General features: G+C 24.5%; 1 protein-coding gene across 3 annotated transcripts in view; it reads right to left on the reverse strand.

The window, feature by feature from the left end:
• Positions 1-21,502, reverse strand: part of LOC111624257 — a 26,033-nt gene continuing 4,531 nt past the window's right edge. The window contains exons 2-6 of one of the 3 annotated variants that reach the window (XM_023367086.1): positions 14,979-15,255; positions 11,426-11,493; positions 8,130-8,892; positions 1,753-1,844; positions 1-1,289 (exon numbers count right to left, since the gene is read on the reverse strand). In XM_023367086.1, coding sequence (XP_023222854.1) covers positions 1,282-1,289; positions 1,753-1,844; positions 8,130-8,872 — 843 coding nt within the window. In that variant the 5' untranslated portion in view covers positions 8,873-8,892; positions 11,426-11,493; positions 14,979-15,255 and the 3' untranslated portion in view covers positions 1-1,281. Of the gene's footprint in view, positions 1,845-8,087; positions 8,893-11,425; positions 11,494-14,978; positions 15,256-21,502 lie in introns of all 3 variants that reach the window. The other 2 variants (XM_023367078.1, XM_023367070.1) reach the window with 2 other exon arrangements.

The raw sequence follows: 21,502 nt of genomic DNA on the forward strand, positions 1-21,502 counted from the left end.
CTTAAAATAGCTTAAAATCATTATACAAAAAACAGATATAAAAATCTAAGTATTATTTCTAATACAATAGATTTAATTATTATAATAATTACTATGATTGTAACTATGAGTAATGGCACCTGTTTTTCAATTCCAAAAAAATTAGTACAAGAATGTTGATTAAATCACAAACATGAAAAGATGTCCAATGACTAATGTACAGTACATGAATAGTGAAATTAAGACAACGATCAAAATCCATGACAAATTCCACCAATTGTCTATTTTGACCTCAATATACCTCCACAATTGATTGATTAATTGGTTAAATCTGTCGTCATTGGTCACTGTTATCTTAAATTTTCCATTTACATGTATTAGTCTTAATTAATAACAAATCAGAAGATTCAGATACTTAATAATATAATGAATCCTAAATAATAATACCCAAAGCTTCTTATTACTAATGCAAATTAATTTGGTGAAAAAATTTTCTGTCATAGAATCTATGTACTGTATATTTATTAATTTTTCATATAAATATATTTTAATATTGTTTCTTCTATTTATTATAACATTACCTCATGAACAAATGAATATATAGTATGTAATTTATATTATTGTAATAATATAAAAAGATACAAATAATAAATTCAAACATAACAATTACAGAATCAATCCATCTAGTCAATTTTAATAAATTTCTATCAACTCTAATTCACTTTCTTTTAAACAGACATAAGGCCAATCCAGTTAACAAAATTAATTCCTTAATATCGTACCCTCAAATCCTTTCAACAATAAATAATGTCAGGAATTTATAATTATTCTGACTCTTAAATGCTAAACATGATTTCTCACATAAACTATAAATCAGTTTTAATTCATGAATGCTTCTTAAATATAAAGATATTTAGTAAAGCTTTATTTGTCACACTTACAAAAATTTTTTTACTAATTCAGCAGTTGTCAAATCTTGATATAATAATCACAATACTATATTCATCAGTATCACAATCTAATATTCACACCATATTTTGGGCTGTACAAAATAACAATATATATCCTACAAAATACTACAGTTTTAAAAAAGAATTATTGGAGTTTCAATTTAAATGTATTATACTTATACTTATGACAGTTTCATAAATAACGAGAGCGATAACTAAGAATTTCTAGCTCTCTAGTCCCTGTGACACATTTAAAGCTAAGTTAAATGTGTAATTGATATTTGATGTGTTTGCTTATAAGCATGAGAGGTCCCATTGATTCAGTACTGTAGAGGTAAAAAGAGTTTTTGTTTTACAGTCCTGTAATTAATATTTTTTTATTATTAAAGTTTATCAATTTAAGGCACTCTAATAAAAAAGAAATTTCTGAAAAATCACAGATCTGTTTTAAGATCTTAAGTTGAGAGATATATTATAATTTTAATAAGAAATTCAATAAAGAAAATGTATATAAAGTGTAATATAATATGATACAATTTTTCTTAGATGCTTGTGTGTATATATAAGTATATTTGCACATTAATATAATTAATAATAAATCTTACATGTTAATGATATGTAAGGGAAATAATCCCATTTATAAATTATTTATATTTATAACATATTTTTAAAATCATTTTAAATGCATTTAAATATATATTGTCCATACATTCTAAATTTTAAACAGTTTAGTAATATGTTAAAAGCAAAAATTCCTGTAATTTATTATGGAAAAAGAAATAACTATATTTTAAAAATGGTTAGATGAGATGAACACTAGTACCGTCCTGTGGCAAATGTCCAATACAGATCAGATCATCATAGCTTGGTGGTGGCACAGGTGGTAAATGAGACTCTTGAGGAGAATTTTCATATCTAAAAACAAGATTTTGTCAGAATAAAGAATATATAAAGAAAAAAATGTATCAATTTAAATAATATTAATGATAATTAATTTAAAACAAAAGTTTTAATATTAAATTAGTTTAACATTACTTCACATTTTTGTATTATAATTACCAAATGACTGAGAGAATAATAATCATTGATAAAATAAAACACAAAAACATATGTTTTCTTTAATAAAAGAAAAATCAGAACAATAAAATATAGTATTATATGTATTTTTATTTACGAAAATTTGGAATTAAAATTATAATCATTCTCAGATGATCATTTGAAACGCTGATTTGAACTTTGTTAATTATAAGTTGCATTCAATAATTATAAAAGGTCCAAAGATANAAATGTTCCAGAAAATTGATCAAATTGAAAACAGTTTGTTTGATTCTCAGCAATTCTCATCATTCTTAGCGGTAGGTGTTTTATAATAATTACTATGATTGTAACTATGAGTAATGGCACCTGTTTTTCAATTCCAAAAAAATTAGTACAAGAATGTTGATTAAATCACAAACATGAAAAGATGTCCAATGACTAATGTACAGTACATGAATAGTGAAATTAAGACAACGATCAAAATCCATGACAAATTCCACCAATTGTCTATTTTGACCTCAATATACCTCCACAATTGATTGATTAATTGGTTAAATCTGTCGTCATTGGTCACTGTTATCTTAAATTTTCCATTTACATGTATTAGTCTTAATTAATAACAAATCAGAAGATTCAGATACTTAATAATATAATGAATCCTAAATAATAATACCCAAAGCTTCTTATTACTAATGCAAATTAATTTGGTGAAAAAATTTTCTGTCATAGAATCTATGTACTGTATATTTATTAATTTTTCATATAAATATATTTTAATATTGTTTCTTCTATTTATTATAACATTACCTCATGAACAAATGAATATATAGTATGTAATTTATATTATTGTAATAATATAAAAAGATACAAATAATAAATTCAAACATAACAATTACAGAATCAATCCATCTAGTCAATTTTAATAAATTTCTATCAACTCTAATTCACTTTCTTTTAAACAGACATAAGGCCAATCCAGTTAACAAAATTAATTCCTTAATATCGTACCCTCAAATCCTTTCAACAATAAATAATGTCAGGAATTTATAATTATTCTGACTCTTAAATGCTAAACATGATTTCTCACATAAACTATAAATCAGTTTTAATTCATGAATGCTTCTTAAATATAAAGATATTTAGTAAAGCTTTATTTGTCACACTTACAAAAATTTTTTTACTAATTCAGCAGTTGTCAAATCTTGATATAATAATCACAATACTATATTCATCAGTATCACAATCTAATATTCACACCATATTTTGGGCTGTACAAAATAACAATATATATCCTACAAAATACTACAGTTTTAAAAAAGAATTATTGGAGTTTCAATTTAAATGTATTATACTTATACTTATGACAGTTTCATAAATAACAAGAGCGATAACTAAGAATTTCTAGCTCTCTAGTCCCTGTGACACATTTAAAGCTAAGTTAAATGTGTAATTGATATTTGATGTGTTTGCTTATAAGCATGAGAGGTCCCATTGATTCAGTACTGTAGAGGTAAAAAGAGTTTTTGTTTTACAGTCCTGTAATTAATATTTTTTTATTATTAAAGTTTATCAATTTAAGGCACTCTAATAAAAAAGAAATTTCTGAAAAATCACAGATCTGTTTTAAGATCTTAAGTTGAGAGATATATTATAATTTTAATAAGAAATTCAATAAAGAAAATGTATATAAAGTGTAATATAATATGATACAATTTTTCTTAGATGCTTGTGTGTATATATAAGTATATTTGCACATTAATATAATTAATAATAAATCTTACATGTTAATGATATGTAAGGGAAATAATCCCATTTATAAATTATTTATATTTATAACATATTTTTAAAATCATTTTAAATGCATTTAAATATATATTGTCCATACATTCTAAATTTTAAACAGTTTAGTAATATGTTAAAAGCAAAAATTCCTGTAATTTATTATGGAAAAAGAAATAACTATATTTTAAAAATGGTTAGATGAGATGAACACTAGTACCGTCCTGTGGCAAATGTCCAATACAGATCAGATCATCATAGCTTGGTGGTGGCACAGGTGGTAAATGAGACTCTTGAGGAGAATTTTNATACGAAGACTCTATGGATAAACTATTCCGTGCCAGAAATTTTTGTTCGTTTTGACAGGTGCCCGTTGAATGCAGGTGGTCGCCTAAGCAGTTTTCACTGTATATAGATTATATTTTTACTAGTGAGCTAATGAATTAAAAATGTCAATTCATACTACTTACTATAGAAATTGGATGTATCTACAATTTTGAACTAATTAATAAAAGTAAATAGAATGTTTACATGCATTCATACAGTGCTGGATGATGAAAAACAACAAAGTGCAGCAAGCTGTGAGAATTCTGTCCCATTTGTACATGAATCTAATAATGGGAATAAAAATTTATACTATTATGTATTTTCAAAGTATTTTTAAGAAGGATTTATTGGGAAAAATTCCACCTCTCAAAAATGCTTGAGGCACCTCATACCATCATCCAGCCCTGCATTCAAAATTCTGCTACTTGTTAATTAGACATAAAAAGAAGCAAATGTTTATTTAAATAAAATTAATATCAAAATGCAAGTAATTCTGATGTAGTTGAAGGAAAAGAAAATAATTTGTAATCACAATATATTACTATAAAAATTTAAACTAAATATCTTAAATAAATTTAAAACTATACATTATGAATAATTTAATGATTATTATTCATAAATTTTTAATTTTATTATAAAAAATGAATAAACGTGTTACAGGAAGTCCATAAAAAAAGGAAATTATTGTAATTTGCAAATTAAAATATGGAAATAAAAAAATTATAGTATATAATTATGTTAACTAATAATTAGTTAGCATAATTATGTTTTATAGTTTGAAGCTCCTCCTTATATTAAAGATTCAAATTATTAAGAATATATGAATAAATAAAAAATAAATTTATTATTATTCTTTAACTAGAGTAAAATTAATATATTTAACTACAATCTATATTTTATGAGATATTATCAAGAGATAAGAAAGATTATTATAGTAAAAAATACGAAAATTATATATTATTCACATACAATTATAAAAATTAGATAATACTACAGTGTTTACTCTATATTTATTTACAGGGTAATATTATATGTGCAGAAAGCAAAGGAAAAATTTTTTATTCTCTGAATATTACCAGATGGTGTACAAATGAACTTCATTTTACTAATGCCATATACTATTTCATAATATTAACAGATACTTTTTCCTTCTCTTTCAGTTTCTCTCTATCTCTCTTTTTTTATTTATAAGTAATTGCAAGATGTCAAATTATTAATGCAGTAAAGATTATTTCATTTATTTAAAACACATTAAATAAATACTGTATTTTCTAAATTTAGACATATAGAGAATGGATGCTTCTGAATTTATAAGGATAGTAAGTATATAGATTTATTTCTAAGCCAAGCATGAGAAGGGAAATTGGAATAGTTAAAACATTGTGACTGTTTTAACTCTCTAGTATAATTCTATATATTAAAAATAATAATAAATCAAGTGAAATCAAAGTCAGAATGAAAAAAACATCAAAGAAAAATCTACAATGAAAGTACTAATAAGCTTGTGCCATCTAGCATGAGATGCTATGCCACATAAGACTTGTTCTAATATCCTATTATAAAATGTTGTTAACTGTTAATTAATTAATTCTTATTATATTATAAGAATTAAAAATATCTCATTGACTGCAGGATGACTAAGAGTGTAGAAGTGTCAGCCTGCCACTCTTAAATATCTAGGTTTGAGTCTAGATTAGATCTTCAGAATTTTTACGGATAGTTTGATCTTGATATATTATACTCCATTCCTCTTCCTCTCCATTACACTGCCCAAAACTTTCTTAGCAATTGCAAGATAGAAAAAGTAAAATAAAAAACTCCTAATTTGCTGTATTAATATCAAATAATAAACTAATTTGAAAAGTAGTCATGTTATTAATTTTTGGAAAATGATTTTTAATTTTTATTAAAAATATCTAAAAAACAAATTTTTTTTAATTTTAAAAATAAAACTTGCAAACATTTTTAATCTTTTAAAACAGAAAATTTTTTAATTAAAGATTTAAATAAATTAATAATCAGTTTTATTCCCTAAAGAAATCTGTATTTTTAATTATGTAATCACCTCTAGTATCACATATTTCATTTTACGAGGAACACTTGTGACAATCTTTTAGAATTTTGTTTTTAAATAATTCTAAGCAAACTTATTGAAACACACAGTTTATTCAGAATCAAGTGTTCTTCTATAGTTGAAATGTATGGCTCTAAAAATGTTTAGATAATTAAAACTACAAGCTTCTTTATAAAACTATTTATGTTAAACTTTTTATTACCATCTAAATTTAATTCACAGTAACTAAAATAACTAGCATTTGAAGAAGTTGAAAGTTTGTAATGTTGAATGTTGCCTCACAATGCAAGAAAGATAAATATTTTAAAATATTAAATAATGATTATCTATTCAGTTTTTAATTAAAACAAATTTGGTCTGAAAAATAAAAAAGTTTCTAAAAACAAGATGTTAATAATTATTTCTTAAAGTAAGCTACAATTATTTTTTCGGTTCTGAATGATTAAGGAGATAGAAATTAATATAATTCATTGTCAATTTCTATAATTAAAACAGCTTTTTTTATAATTATTTGCCTCACTTCAATCATATTAAATATAATATTCTTACTTCACTTTATATAGCAATATGATTTATAGACCACTCTTCAAAGCTTTTTTATTGTATTGCTACTTGAAGAAGATTAAATAAGTAAAAATCAATTAAAATTTATTGATTTCTTATTGTTTTCTAAATGTAATTGGAGCCATACATTGATTATATGTACAATTTATAGGGGAGGGGATTGCACAAAGTACAATTACTATACACAATGAGGAGGGGTTTAAGGCATTATCTACATAGACTTTTGTGGTATTAGTGGCTTACAACCTTGTTATTATATATCTACTTACTTGTAATGTGAATAAACTATCAGTTCAATACTTGTAAAACTTTTTTAAGTCTTTTCTTCAATGTCAAGGGATCCATGCACAGAAATTAAAAAGGAAGGGTTTTTCAAAGTACATCATTAAAAGAGACTTAAAAACTGTATATGTAATTAATATATAGCCACATTTTTTAATAAGCTTTAATATATTTTTAATAAATTACTTTAATTTTACAATTATTGTAATAAATACAATATTAATGTAATTTACATATTTAAAAATATAGTCATATTTATGCAGTGTTACTATAATATTAATATCTTCCTAATTATTGTCATAACTAATTATTTTACACTTATGAAAGTGACATAAATAAAAATAAATTAAAAAATAAATACAATTAAACTATTTTAGTAAAAAAATCAACAACTTGAAAGTTCTAAGAAACATGTTGTTCGTATACTGTATAAAGTATTATATGAAAATAATTTATAATAAACTTTGCACATTGCATTTAACTGCAAATTTTTCTGAGATAATTATGGTAATTAATGATATGAGAGTCAAGCCATAATAATTAATTCCATTTACTGAAAAACTTTGTATAGTTTTAATAATTTGAACCTATAATTTATTTTTTATTCAATTTACAATAAAAAGTTTTTTGTTTAATTATTCTATTTTATTTATTGATGCTCATTATTATATTCAATAATAAATTAAATATTTCAAAATAATAATTTAAAACTTTTCTAAATAGTTGAAAATACACTACTTTACATAAGATATATAACACTACTTTGTACAAAACAATTAAATATTTTGTATATTTAATTGTTATTNAATATTGCTTTTACAAAACAATTAAATATTTTGTATATTTAATTGTTATTTAATTACTCTACTCACTTTTTGTTTGTTAATAATGATAAAATAATAAGAAAAATCTATGTTAACTTTAATTTACATATTTTACCTTGATAAAAGGATACGAATTCTTTTTATTTGTAACAACACATGTTAATTATTCAGAAAAAATATCGAATTACTTTTCAGCAATGAAAAATTTTAATTAGAATTTAAAACAAATGAAGAAACTTTATATTTAAAAGATATTAGATTGTAACTGACCTAGAAAGAGGCAGCTGAGATCCTCCTGTAGCTGCTACTGACCTGTGAATTGGTCGATGCACAAGAGAAGGAGATCTAGGATGAATTTCCTTTGCTTGTCTGTGATGACTAATTGAGGGACCTGATCTATAAGAAGGACTTGGCATGAGGAACATTGCTCTCTTATGTGAATCAGTAGGAGATTGGACAATATTTGTAGAACTGACAGGAGAAAATTCTTTAAAAGGAGGTTGAACTAAATTCAAATGACCTTGCTTAGGTTTATGTCTTTCTCTTCCTGATCCCAATGTAGTGGGCATTTGGTTGTTTGTTCCCAGTGGATTATATTGTACTGCACCGCTCCGCTGTCTAACAACTGTATAATGAAGTTTAGTCCTTTGCTTCTGTTGCTTTCTGATATAACACTGAATTAATAAAAGCACCATATTAACACCAGCTAAAAGTACGCCTATATATACAAACACTAACCATTCCCCACTTTGTATATGCATTATAGCTCCTGCTACAACTAAAGCAGTACCTGTTAGAATTGCTGCTATGAATAATATTTGTTGAAAGTAATAACAAACTTCATGAATATTACATTCATCAGAAGCTGTTAAAGGTAATTCAGGTACAGGTACATTATTTCGTTCAAGAGTTGTACCTTTAGGTTGCTTTGGATATGGAGCATAAGGTGGAGTCAATGTGGTAGACGTTAGAGCAGTATTAGCACTGACTGCACTACTTCCAGCAGTTATTGGTGGAAATGCATGAGATATAGCAAGTTGTTCCTGGTCTGACATGTTTCCATAGAAAAAAATATCTATAAATATTTTGAAATATTAATTAAAAATTGTTTTAAAGAAAGAAAAATCAATGTAATGTACAATAAAATTTTTAATTAAAACAATTATTCATAAAAAATTGAAGAATTAGATTATTAATTAATTATAAGAATAAAATTAAATACAAATTTTAGAATAATTTCTTAAATTTTTAAAATTCAAATTTGCTATAAATTTCATATGTTGATAATAAATTAAATTTATTTACTAATATTAACTAATATTTATATTTAATATTCTACTATAAGTCAAACAATTCATTGTAAAATCTAATATTAACCATGACAAAAACAGAAATAATACTTCCAATTTTTACTATTTAATAAACTCCATAATTATGTCAATAGAATTTAAGGTCTTAGGATATCAAAAATATTAAAATGAATTTTTAATGTAGAAGTAATGGTTAAATACATTATTTCTGTGTTTAATCTACTAATAATAGATCCTATACATTTGTCTGGAGAAAATGAATAGATGAAAAATTCATCTTGATTTATCTAATTTTAGAAATTGAATCTCCTACTGTAATTATAAAGATTAAAAACTACATTTCCTAATCTATTTATAATTAAATATACATCTACATTTAAATTCTATTAAATAAATACAATTAAAACTCAATAACAAAATTACCAATTAAAACAAAATACAAAACTATTTTTAAACTAATAATTTCATATAGATTTTTACAACAGTTTAACATTGTTAGAAACTTTCTTCAATCAATTACATTACTTAATTAAGATTAACTAATAATAAATATTACGGACATGAAATGTAAAAATTATTCACAACATTTTCGGATTTTTTTCTGTCACAGTAACATTCACGTCATTTAAGATGCAAACTCTACTCATAATAAAGAAAAATCTCTGAAAATATTATAAATAAATAATTTTTATCTTCTGAGTAGTTCATATTATTACTTAATTTAATATCAAACAGCTTTTTTCAACAAAACATTGTTTGACTCCTCCATTCTGTTACCATTTAAGTAATTACTTTTGCTCAGATTTCCAAGAAGCATATTTAATTCTTAAAAATATATACAGTATACAGTATATACATTTAACACTTTTTTACTATTTCAAAACTGTTATAAAAATTATCTATTGAAAAGTAGATCATAAAATTCCTTGAACTGTTACAATAAAACTATATTTAGAAACAACTAACTTATAGCAGTAGTAAAAAGATTACTTTAACAACAAAAAAACCAAATCTAAAATCTTTGTTCTGTGGTCAAATGCTATAAAATCTATACTTTACATTTATAGTTGTAGGTTTATGGCTTTAAATCAAGATAGCAGTATCCTCAGTTGTATTTTAAAATGTTTATAAAATTAATCAATAAAAATTGATATTTCGCTTGACTTATGTCACTAAATATAAAATATTTAATAGCATAAGTCAAGCGAATATTTATATTTATATATATATAAATAGATAAACCTAGAAAGATTTTACTTAAGTTTGCTACTATAACAGATTTTATATATTTAGTAACTTTTTCTTCCTTATACAGTATTTCTTTTAAACAACTGACTATTAAACTAAAAATAAATTGAATATAAAAATAAAATTAATAGTAATATTATTTTTAACTTTAAATATCTAATCACAATTAATTAATTATAATTATAATCAAATAAATAAAAAATATGTAATTATAAATTTATATACTGTATACAAATTAATTTTNATGTAAATATAAAATAGGAAGCTATTTTATGTACAGTATAATGTTTATTCAAAGAAAATTATACAATATACATTGTTAAGGAGGGTGAATCATAAAATTTTCATTGAAATATCCAAAGATATTTTTGAACAAATTCCCAGACATACATAAGTAAATAGATTACATTTATTTGCCTTACAACTCCATCCACTAATGCATTTTATTCATTTATTATTTACATTTTAAATTTTATTATTGCTATGAAAGAATTTGTAGCATCTACTCTAGATACTTGTTTTGTATCTCCAAAGGATTTGTTCATTTGATAAAAGCAAACAAAATCAGTAAACTTCATAGTACAAATTATTGCTTTGATTGTTTGTATATTCTCATTTACCTTTCACTTATATTTGCAATTTAAATATAATGTGGGAGTTGAAATTTGATTTATTTAATGTTTTCATTGAGTTATGTCAATCGAAGCCTTCAAAATAAATACAAACAAGAATGTTAAATATCGTCTAAAAAGTACATTTGCATTTTGACAAGAAAAGTTCTAAAATGATCAACACACATTAACACACGATATATCTTTTTTTAAGCTATTATAATTAAGAATGTGATCAAAATCAATTTTACTTTATTATTATTAAATGTGATTGCATTAGCAATTCAGACAGAAGCTTAACTACAAAGATGATAACTCTGTGCTTTAATAAAATAATGTCTATAAATGAGCTAGTGCATTTTTGTAAATTTTTGAATTTTTTTTTTAATATGAAATTTCTTTCTCTCTTCTTGTCTTTACAGATTAGACTTTAACTCACCTTTACAATTTTCAAAGTTGTCTCCCCATTTGTCCCTTGATCTTGTCCTAGATACACATCCAACTGGTCTATAATATAAAGCAACATTATTCTTCTAATTTAATAAAAGTTAAATGTTACTTTTTACTTAAATGTTATCAAAGATAGCATTTCTCGCTCTTTATTATTCTCTAATTTTAAAGGTCTACAATCAGAGTGAACTTGTAAAACATTCAAACAAATCAAACATTAATCACAAATTATATTTTAATCAACATTCATATATTAACTTATCAATATTCGTTCTCGAGCATAAATTAATATTTAATCATTCGTAAATATTGATAAATTTCTGAAAATTAAATTTAAAATGTAGAGTCGCAAGCAACTAAAGCAAATTAATGTAGATATAACTTTTATTTATGGCTTATTCACATTTTAATATTTTAGCTTAATAACAAATATTTAATTGACTAGGAAAATGCCATAATTTATCATATTAAATGAATAAATTTAATTTTAAAGTCTAAAATTAAATAAATTTCATTATTAATAAGTTAATTAAATTTTACCTCTTTATGTTAGAAATCAAGAAGATAAACAGAAATTCATTTAGATTCCTCTAAATCATAAAGTATACATTAAATTTTTGCATTTTGTTTAAAACTTTACTGTTTCTTTAATTAATTTTTTCCCATTAAATCAATGAAATATTATTAAAAATATATATATTAAAAATCTTATTAATTGCAATTTAACAAAAAAAAAATTTATTTAAAAAGTTCTTCACAAAATTAATTATTTTATTTATTTATTTATTTATTTTTGTATATTTCTAATAATTATCAAAGGAAACAATTTTATAATTTAATCATTAAAATGAATAAACTTTTAAGAGAAAGTTTAATACAAAGAAGTAATTACTTTAAAAAAAAATTTTAAACACATATAATGATAATAAATAAATATTTTAATATAATTTACTAAATAATCTTATCAAGAAATAAATGAAATTCATTTCTCCAGATGAAAAAAATAAAATTATAAAAAAGAAATCATTTAAATTGATTTTATAATCTCTACATTTCCACTCAGCCATGAAAAAAATATATATATTAAAAAGAAAAACTTATTTTTCCTGATTGTATATTTAAAGTACAGAAATTTCAATAATTTATTTTCTATAATTAAAAATTCTATTATAAAAAAAATAATAATTCTCTTAACAAAAATACAAAAAAAATCATTTAAAATTTAAATATTTCTTTTCCTAAAACTATTGAACTATAAAAATTATTTTCATAAAAAAAAATTGTTTAATAAATTGTAAATTTTTTTCTAAAAATTGATACAGAAATTAAATTTTTGAATAAAGAAAAATATATATTTTTTTTAATTTTAAATATTAATTTTTACAATAAAAAAATTAATAAAATATTCAGCTCAAATCATACTTTATCATCAGAATCTGTTATTATTTTCTTCAAAATTAATTTTCTTAATAAGAATAAGAATCATTCAAACTTCCAATTTTTCAAACAATGTCATTATATACAAAGATCCCTTTTTTTTCCACTTAAGAAATAGGAGAATTTTTCTAACTCCATTAAAGAACGGTATTAATCTTTCATCAGTTGACACACATTCTTAAATTACTGTTATGTTTTGACACAATATATAATTATCTCATTTGTTTGAGTACCAGGTCACACAGTAGCCGCTTTTATTCTCAATAATATATCCTTTGTGAAAAGTTCAAAGACGTTAAATAGAATTTAAATTTTAAAAAAAAATTACTCTATTAAAGACTTTTTTAAATGTCAAAATATATAAATAAATCGTTTAAATTTTACGACGAAATTTCATCAAATTCCAATTTAAAAGTTCCGAATTAATTAATGATGAAAATTCGATGCTTAAATTCATCATTTCGTAATTAAATACGACGAAATTCTAGTAACTACAACTAAAATTAATACGAGGAAATGTTGGCAGAGAATATTAAATCAACTCCAAATGCTAAAAAAAAAAGAACAAAAAAAAATATCAGCAAGTTTAATGATTAATTAAAATAACGTAATTATACCTATTAATTATATAAATATGAATTCATTATTCGAGTCATACTAAAGTTGAATATGTCAGGATAATTTTTTGCCTCATTATTCAAACGTAAAATTAGCTCAATTTTTATAATACACGATCGCGTGTGGCACGTCTCGAATTTTAACCAGATGATGATGATGACGATGATGATATTTTTTTTCCCTTCAAACAAGGCCAAACCAAGGCAATCTCCGTGGTATATCGCTCACAACTCTCATATACTATTACTAATAACATTTATATAACGTTATTTGAAGATTAATAACGAATTAGAAAGTGTTTTTTCCTGTTAGAAACGAACAAATTTGCTACATCTTAATTATAAAAAAACCATTGACTGTTAAGAAAATGTCCGCCTGAATTGTTATATACGATCATTTTCAAATTTAAATTTCTATCCGCTAAAGTGATGATATATATATTATAATTCCGTGATCGTGTGTCAGAATTCTTTATAAAAGAAAAGAAAAAAGAAAAAAGAAAAATCGGTTAAGAGATGTTTTAAGAGAAGCCATCGCAGCATCAATCAATAGACTGCACATCACTAGGTACGTACAAGGAATTTTTCCAGAAGTGAAAGATTTACTTTAATGGAATTGCTAGCGAGTCAAAACATATAAATCAAACGGGTGGATATCTACTTATATAAAAGGTTAAGCTAACTTCTAAACGATTTACAAGATCGATAAGAATGAGCAAAAATATGATAAAAATCATAATTAAACATCACTTTTATATATAGATTCCTTACATGTAATTGTATAGGATGAGACTTGTTTTAAACTGCAATTCTTCAACGTTTGATTTGTAAATGAATTTATCTTTTGTTTTAAATTATTCTGTGCCAAGTTTTCCCATTCGGAAGAAGGTAAAAATAACTATATATTAAAGCACGTTAAAGCTCAACGACTCATTAATCTCTCGTACCATTCTCTATAAAAGTAATTCCCGTTTTCTCATCAAGGAGGGGACCCGCTGCGAACATAATTGAGACAGATATTACTCTACTATATCTTAATTTTACAACTAAATCATTGACAGTTAAGAAAATGCCCGTTTCAACTGATACACGATTCATTTTTAAATCAAAATTTCTATCCATTAATCGATGATATAAGTAATTCGTTAATGGATCGCCAGTTGTTTTTTCCGATCTTGAAGAGAATAGGGGGAAAAAATAAGAGGAAAAAAAAAAAAAATAAAAAAAGACTTCTTCGATCGATAAATCGAAACCGGACCACTTCTTAACTGTTGCAACTATTTTTAATAGAATATTTATATCTATAAAAATGATATTAAAATATAAAATTGAGCGCAAATTCGATAAGAAAAAAAAATCCACATTTACCGAATGAAAGTCACGTGATGATTTCCCGCGAAATTGGACTTTTAAATCCAATTTCGCGGGAAATCTAAGTAATTCTTAAAAAATAATTACTATAAAAGAAAAAAAAGAGAATATTCTTACTTGAATTGAAGAATTTCGGTGGAAACAGCATCAGATTTTTTATTTTATTTTAATTTTTTCCGTTGTTTTACGGTATTATTTCGAAAAAAAATATATATTTACTTCACATCGTTACTTTTTGTCGTACAAATGCTTAAAGGTAAGGCAACAAAATCCAATGATTCACTATTGTGAAAAAGAGCTTTAATCATTCATAAGATGAGAGAAACTATCGCACGCTCGTCAACCACGTTCCATTCCGTCTACACTAACATCGACCCACGACGATTCCAGCCCCCTAGTGTTCGGAAATGGTAATTACGAGAAACCGTTACTCTTCGTAATTATTTAAAGTATTTTTTTTAATTTAAAAATGCCTTTTTAATATTTAATTTTATTCTTTTCTAATGAAAAAATATTTTAAATATTTATTTACAGGGTAATATTATATGTGCAGAAAGCAAAGGAAAAATTTTTTATTCTCTGAATATTACCAGATGGTGTACAAATGAACTTCATTTTACTAATGCCATATACTATTTCATAATATTAACAGATACTTTTTCCTTCTCTTTCAGTTTCTCTCTATCTCTCTTTTTTTATTTATAAGTAATTGCAAGATGTCAAATTATTAATGCAGTAAAGATTATTTCATTTATTTAAAACACATTAAATAAATACTGTATTTTCTAAATTTAGACATATAGAGAATGGATGCTTCTGAATTTATAAGGATAGTAAGTATATAGATTTATTTCTAAGCCAAGCATGAGAAGGGAAATTGGAATAGTTAAAACATTGTGACTGTTTTAACTCTCTAGTATAATTCTATATATTAAAAATAATAATAAATCAAGTGAAATCAAAGTCAGAATGAAAAAAACATCAAAGAAANTATTGTTTTTCTATAATGACTTGGTGTTGATTTTCTCAAGCTAACCGCGTTTGCTACTTATTACCAAGGGCGGATCCACAGCGGAATAAACTGAAATAATTATCCTTTCTAATATTTAAACACGCAAATGTACAGAAAGTACGATAATTACTCTAATCTCCTCACTTAAAACTGGTAGCAGGCCTAGTTTTAGCTTAGTTACCCATTCAAAGGCGTATAAACACTCGATTATAAATAGGAATTTCATCAAAATCTTGGCTTTAATTTAATCTTCTCGCTTGGCATCATATGTATTATTGAAAAAAAAAATCCTTTGGTATACAGGAAAACGCGATAAATAACTTTACAGAATATAAAGATAAGTCGTTAAGTTACAAATGTCACGTATCTGGGATGACAAGTTGTATGGAATATATTTTATTATTCTGTGACTCAAAAAAAAAAATGTATAACAATAGAATTCTGAGTGGATATTTATGCAATATTTCCAGCTAAAAAATGTAGCTTTTGTGGAGAATTTTTACGAAAATACACAATATGGAAGAATTATTTTTGAGAGGAAAATCAGACCTAAACTTGTTATAGCCTTTACATATAAGAGCCTCACGTGAGGCCCTATACTATTGATATATTTGATCTTGATAGGCCTAGAAGTAAAAATATTTATCTGCCTTCGAGGCCTAAATACAACGTTTTAAAGTAAATTTTCAGTATTATGAACACGATTTATTGACGTCAAACTTTATATTTATTTATTAATAAGCCTAAAATTACGAAATTTTACTACAGGCTAAAGTCTAATCAATTCGGCTCATTTCAAACTGTAGTCTACACTATAAATATACTGTAAAACCTATGGCTTATTACATTGTTCTTAGAATGCGATTTGTTCTAGGATTAAATATTATAAACGGCGTATTGTTAACAAAAACAATATAATATTGAAATTGTGTATACAGAAATAATGTTTACCATAGGAGACAAATGCATTCAACTTTGAAGCCTATCTGCTAATTGAATTTTAATTAGTAAGGGTATATAACTTAAGTAATAAAATATTTTAACAAAGGATACAAATGAAATTTCCTCTAACAGTTCTTGTAACAGCCACGAGGATCCAAATTCGTATTGCTATAGAATTTAACGCCTTCTTCTTCCTCCTGGAAAACCTTGTTAGAAACTTTCTGAATGAAAATTTGGAGAAAAATTCAGAAATTATAAATTGGATGTGGATGTACAGCGTGGACTCTTCAAGGTTCAGACTTAATAACATTTGACAATTCGCTTTGGGGCATTGTGTAAGAGAAATTTCTCAATTCATCTTTACAACAATTGAAGAACTATCAGGAATTGATTTTCAGTTGTCAGCATAGAAGAAAATGCCCAGAAGAACAGATAATAATTAGAGCTTGTGACTCGAATTAAGGACAGTATAAAAATAACTTCTAATTAGCATGCATAGGAACATCGTGACCATTTTAAATTAACTCGAAAAAGATACGATTGAAAGATAGAAATGTTTGAGTATATCTAAAAACATCATTAAAATTACATTTTTACTTTATCGTGATAAATATTATCATATCAGTGTATAACAATTGAATTTTAATTATTTATTATGAGTTAAAATATATATTAATAACTAGTTAAATATAAATAACTATATAAATACCTAGTTAAAATATATATTAATAAAATAAAAAATAGTTAGGAATGAGAAAGCAGTGAAGAATCTTTCAATTGGTAAGGTTAACAATGCCACAAGAATAGAGACCGAAAGAACTGATAGAAGCCCAGATCAATCATAAAAGTGAGGCCTACCCCTCTAAGAAAGCCATAAAATAAGTAAAACAAAGATTTTTAAAAATAATTTATCAAAAGAAATTTTAATTATAGATCATTTTCCTATCAGCTTTTTTTATAACATAGAAGAATAGATTTCGGGGCTTCTGTGTCAGGGTTCGAGTGCTGCTAGTTCCACTCTATCTGGCCCCACACAAAATCACATGATCGGATTAATTTAAAAGTATATTAATTAAAATATTATAATTTAAATCGTCATAATTATCTAGGCATAAGAATTATCGGAACGAAATCACTAAATTTATAAATTTATTATTTGACTAAATTATCTGTTACAAAATATACTCAATTAATAATATGTATAAAATGATTACATAATTATTCAATTAATTTTATTTGCATTTATTAATATATTAATTTCTGTAGTTCGGAAGTTCGGAATACTTAAAATTTCATGAAAACTTGATGAAGAGGAAATTAGTTATCATTAAAAGTATACAGTGACCCACATTAGGACTGATATAAATATTTTATTATAATTATGTAAAATTCATTAGTTAAGGCTCTTTCTATGTGGTATATACAGGGTGTCCTATAAGTCTATATCTTTAGCAATTATATTGATAATTGTTTCTTCTTTTACAGGTTACATGGCGCTGATAATAGAGAACAAATTATGAAGATATTTTGGTGATTGAGACTTGCAGTCAGCGTGAATTTACCATAGTTTACCATTTATACACATCTGTCTGGATTGCAACCTGTTAAACGTTTCGGCACTTCCACGCTGATATAACGGCTCACTTTACGTCTATTTTCCAGAAGTCAATTAAGGAGATCTGCTTCATCTGTCGAATGGATATTATAGATATGTGTATAGATTTCCGTAGGAGTATAATGAACTAAAACATAATGTAAATGTATGAAGAAGTGCATACTTGAAGAATATGAATTGCATTATGTACTGTAACCGTATGTAATTCTTAACAGCTTTTAAATTTTATGCAAATTAAGCATTCATTTACTAAATTTAAACAATCCCATTGTTTATTATTGTTTCTAATATTGCTATAATGTAAACACTTCATGCTTACAATTCGAAAAAATTGAAATACAGGATTACCTAGACGTACAGTAGGTAACATAACAATTAACAATTTCACATTTCCTTCTTTTTTCAGCCCTGTGCAAGCGCTATTATTTGGAAGACAGCACGTTTTGTAATGTTTAAAACCCGTTTAAACCTATTTAAAAAACACGATTTTAGTCAACCAATTGGTTGGATAATTGACCTAAATCGAATATGTTTTAACTCCTCGTAGACAAATCCTGTGGGCACTTTTGGCTCTTATTATCATACAGTTTAACATATGTAAGAGTGGTCCAGAAGTAATAAGGCAGTTATTATTACTTCTTGGCCATTCATCGTAAAGCTATTGTCCATCTTTTAGTGTTTAAATTCAAATTGCTGACAGATAAAAATGTTAAAAAGAATCATTTTAAACTCATTTTCTCCGTACAATTTACAACGCGTAACAAAGTATTTTGAGCTTACTTTATTGTTTCCTCGATAAAACTTTAATTAAAATCTCCACGTTGTAAAGGAAAATTTTCCTGAAGATTTACGAAAATTCATCTATTCTAAAGACTTTTCTTCTTCGTATAAAGTTTTTCCCCTACTTATTCCTATTTAGGGATTATTTACTCTAAATAAAAATACGAAAATAAAAAAAATAAAAAAAATAACCTTGAAGAAGGGATCAAAAGTAAAGAAATTTAGTGTTTAAATCTTAAAATATAAAGAATTGTATCAAATTTCTTTTAAAAATGCGGGTATCGTTTATCAAAAAATTTCACAATTCTTGCTGAAGAATTTATTGTTTCCTCTGTACAATTTACAGCGCACAATAAAGTATTATGAGCTTTTTATTTTCTCTCTAAATCTCCACGTCCGAGATAAAAAATTTCCCTATAGATTTACGAAAATACACCCATTTTAAGGATTTTTTTCTCAATTTCCCTTAATTAAGAATTATTTCCCCAAATATACGAAAAAAGAAAAAAAAACCTTCAAAAAGGGATTAAAAAGCCAAAAACTAGTGTCTAACTCACAAAAACACGGAAAAAAATCATTTGCATTAAATTTCACTTTATTTTTTTTTCTCATTTAATCACAAAAATTAAAATAAAATAAATGAAACTCCGCAAAAATTTGCATCTTTCTTACACTAGAAGACAAGAGGAAGAAGAAGAAGAAAGTAATAATTTCTCAGCATTTTCAACTTTTAAAGTCTGAATCGATTTTAATTAAACTAAGCAACAGACCCTTTTCTTTTCTTTCTTATATACATAAAAAGTTATTCTTTTAAAAAAAAAGCTCCTTTAAAAATTGCACTTTAGATTCTTATCTTTTAAAAAAAATCAATTATTTAAAAATAAAATCGAAAAATCAAAGGGAAATCTCAAAGGGAAAATTCGAAAAAAGAGATTGGAATGATCATCAATCCCCTGTTGAATATATTTAAAGCTAAGTAGCTGATATATATATTATTTTAATTATGTAAAATATCCCGTTTAAAACGTCATATAAATATCCTTTACTTATTTTATCGATCCTGAGTTAATATTATATAGAAGATGCTTCTATCCTTGACATTTGAACAACAATCTCGACCCTGAATGGCGTACGCCAATATTGGCAATAAAGCTTTTATCTTTTGAAATTTGTTATATTATCTTTTATAATCTTCACAATTTACTGCGTGTAATAAACTATCTTTTTGGTTTACTTTATTATTTGATCCTTAAGATTTTAATTAATTTCCCTATCCGAGACGAGATAATCTGCTTTTTTAATTGTCTTTATGAAAATTTTTACGTTTCAGGAATTTTTCTTCCTCCGTATACTGATTTTTCCCTATTACTTTTGTTTAGGGATTATTTTCTTAAATATAGGTTAGTTACTTTATAAGTAGAATATTTATTTATTTTATTGTTATTTTTCTGATGATTTTCTAATTTTTTTAATCTGTGGTTTTTCCCTAGAAGAGATATTTCCTTAAATTTTTCCCTAAGTAGGGATTTTTCTCTTATCATTAGTTACTTTAGCGATCGGCAATTTTATAAAATGGAATTTTTATTTATTTTTTTGGATGATTTTTTGAGTTTTTTCTGTGGGGATTTTTCCCTAAATATCGACTATTACTCTAAATTTTCCTTTTAAGATTTATTTCTTCCTAAATAGGTATTATTTTTCAGATAAATAATTCTTTTTTATATAGCTATTTCATAAATAAATAAATCATTTCCTAAATATACATTTTTCCCTTTAGGGGATATTTTCCTAAATAGGGATTATCAATTTTATGAAATTAAATATTTATTTTATTAATAATTCTCTTAATTTTTGCTTATTTCGTCATTATTAAAAAAAAAGGGGGATATTTTTAACTGTAAAGGGAATTTTCCCTCAACGCTGGAGTTTCTCTCATTATCGATATGAAAATACTTTTAAATTATTAAATATATTTATAAAAAGAAATTAATTCGTTTGTTTTTAATAATAAAATATTCAGAGCATTTTGAATTTTTACTGCTTTAAACTATCGATTCAAAACACAACACAAAAATCTCATTTAGAAACAAACCTCAAAGAAAAAAAAAAGAGGGAAAAAAAATCACTGAAATAAATTTCCTGAATTTTTTAAAACTAAATCTAAGTATAATTTCAAAAATCATTAAAATTTTATAAGTTCATTTAAGTTTACATATAAATCAATGTCATTATAAGTGAATTTTTTAAAATTCCGGATGCTCAGCCCATTCTGAAACTTTAGAAATTTTTGTA

The sequence above is a fragment of the Centruroides sculpturatus genome, unplaced genomic scaffold, assembly GCF_000671375.1.
Source record: "Centruroides sculpturatus isolate CEXI.00-Female unplaced genomic scaffold, Cexi_2.0 scaffold27, whole genome shotgun sequence".
NCBI lineage: Eukaryota > Metazoa > Arthropoda > Arachnida > Scorpiones > Buthidae > Centruroides > Centruroides sculpturatus.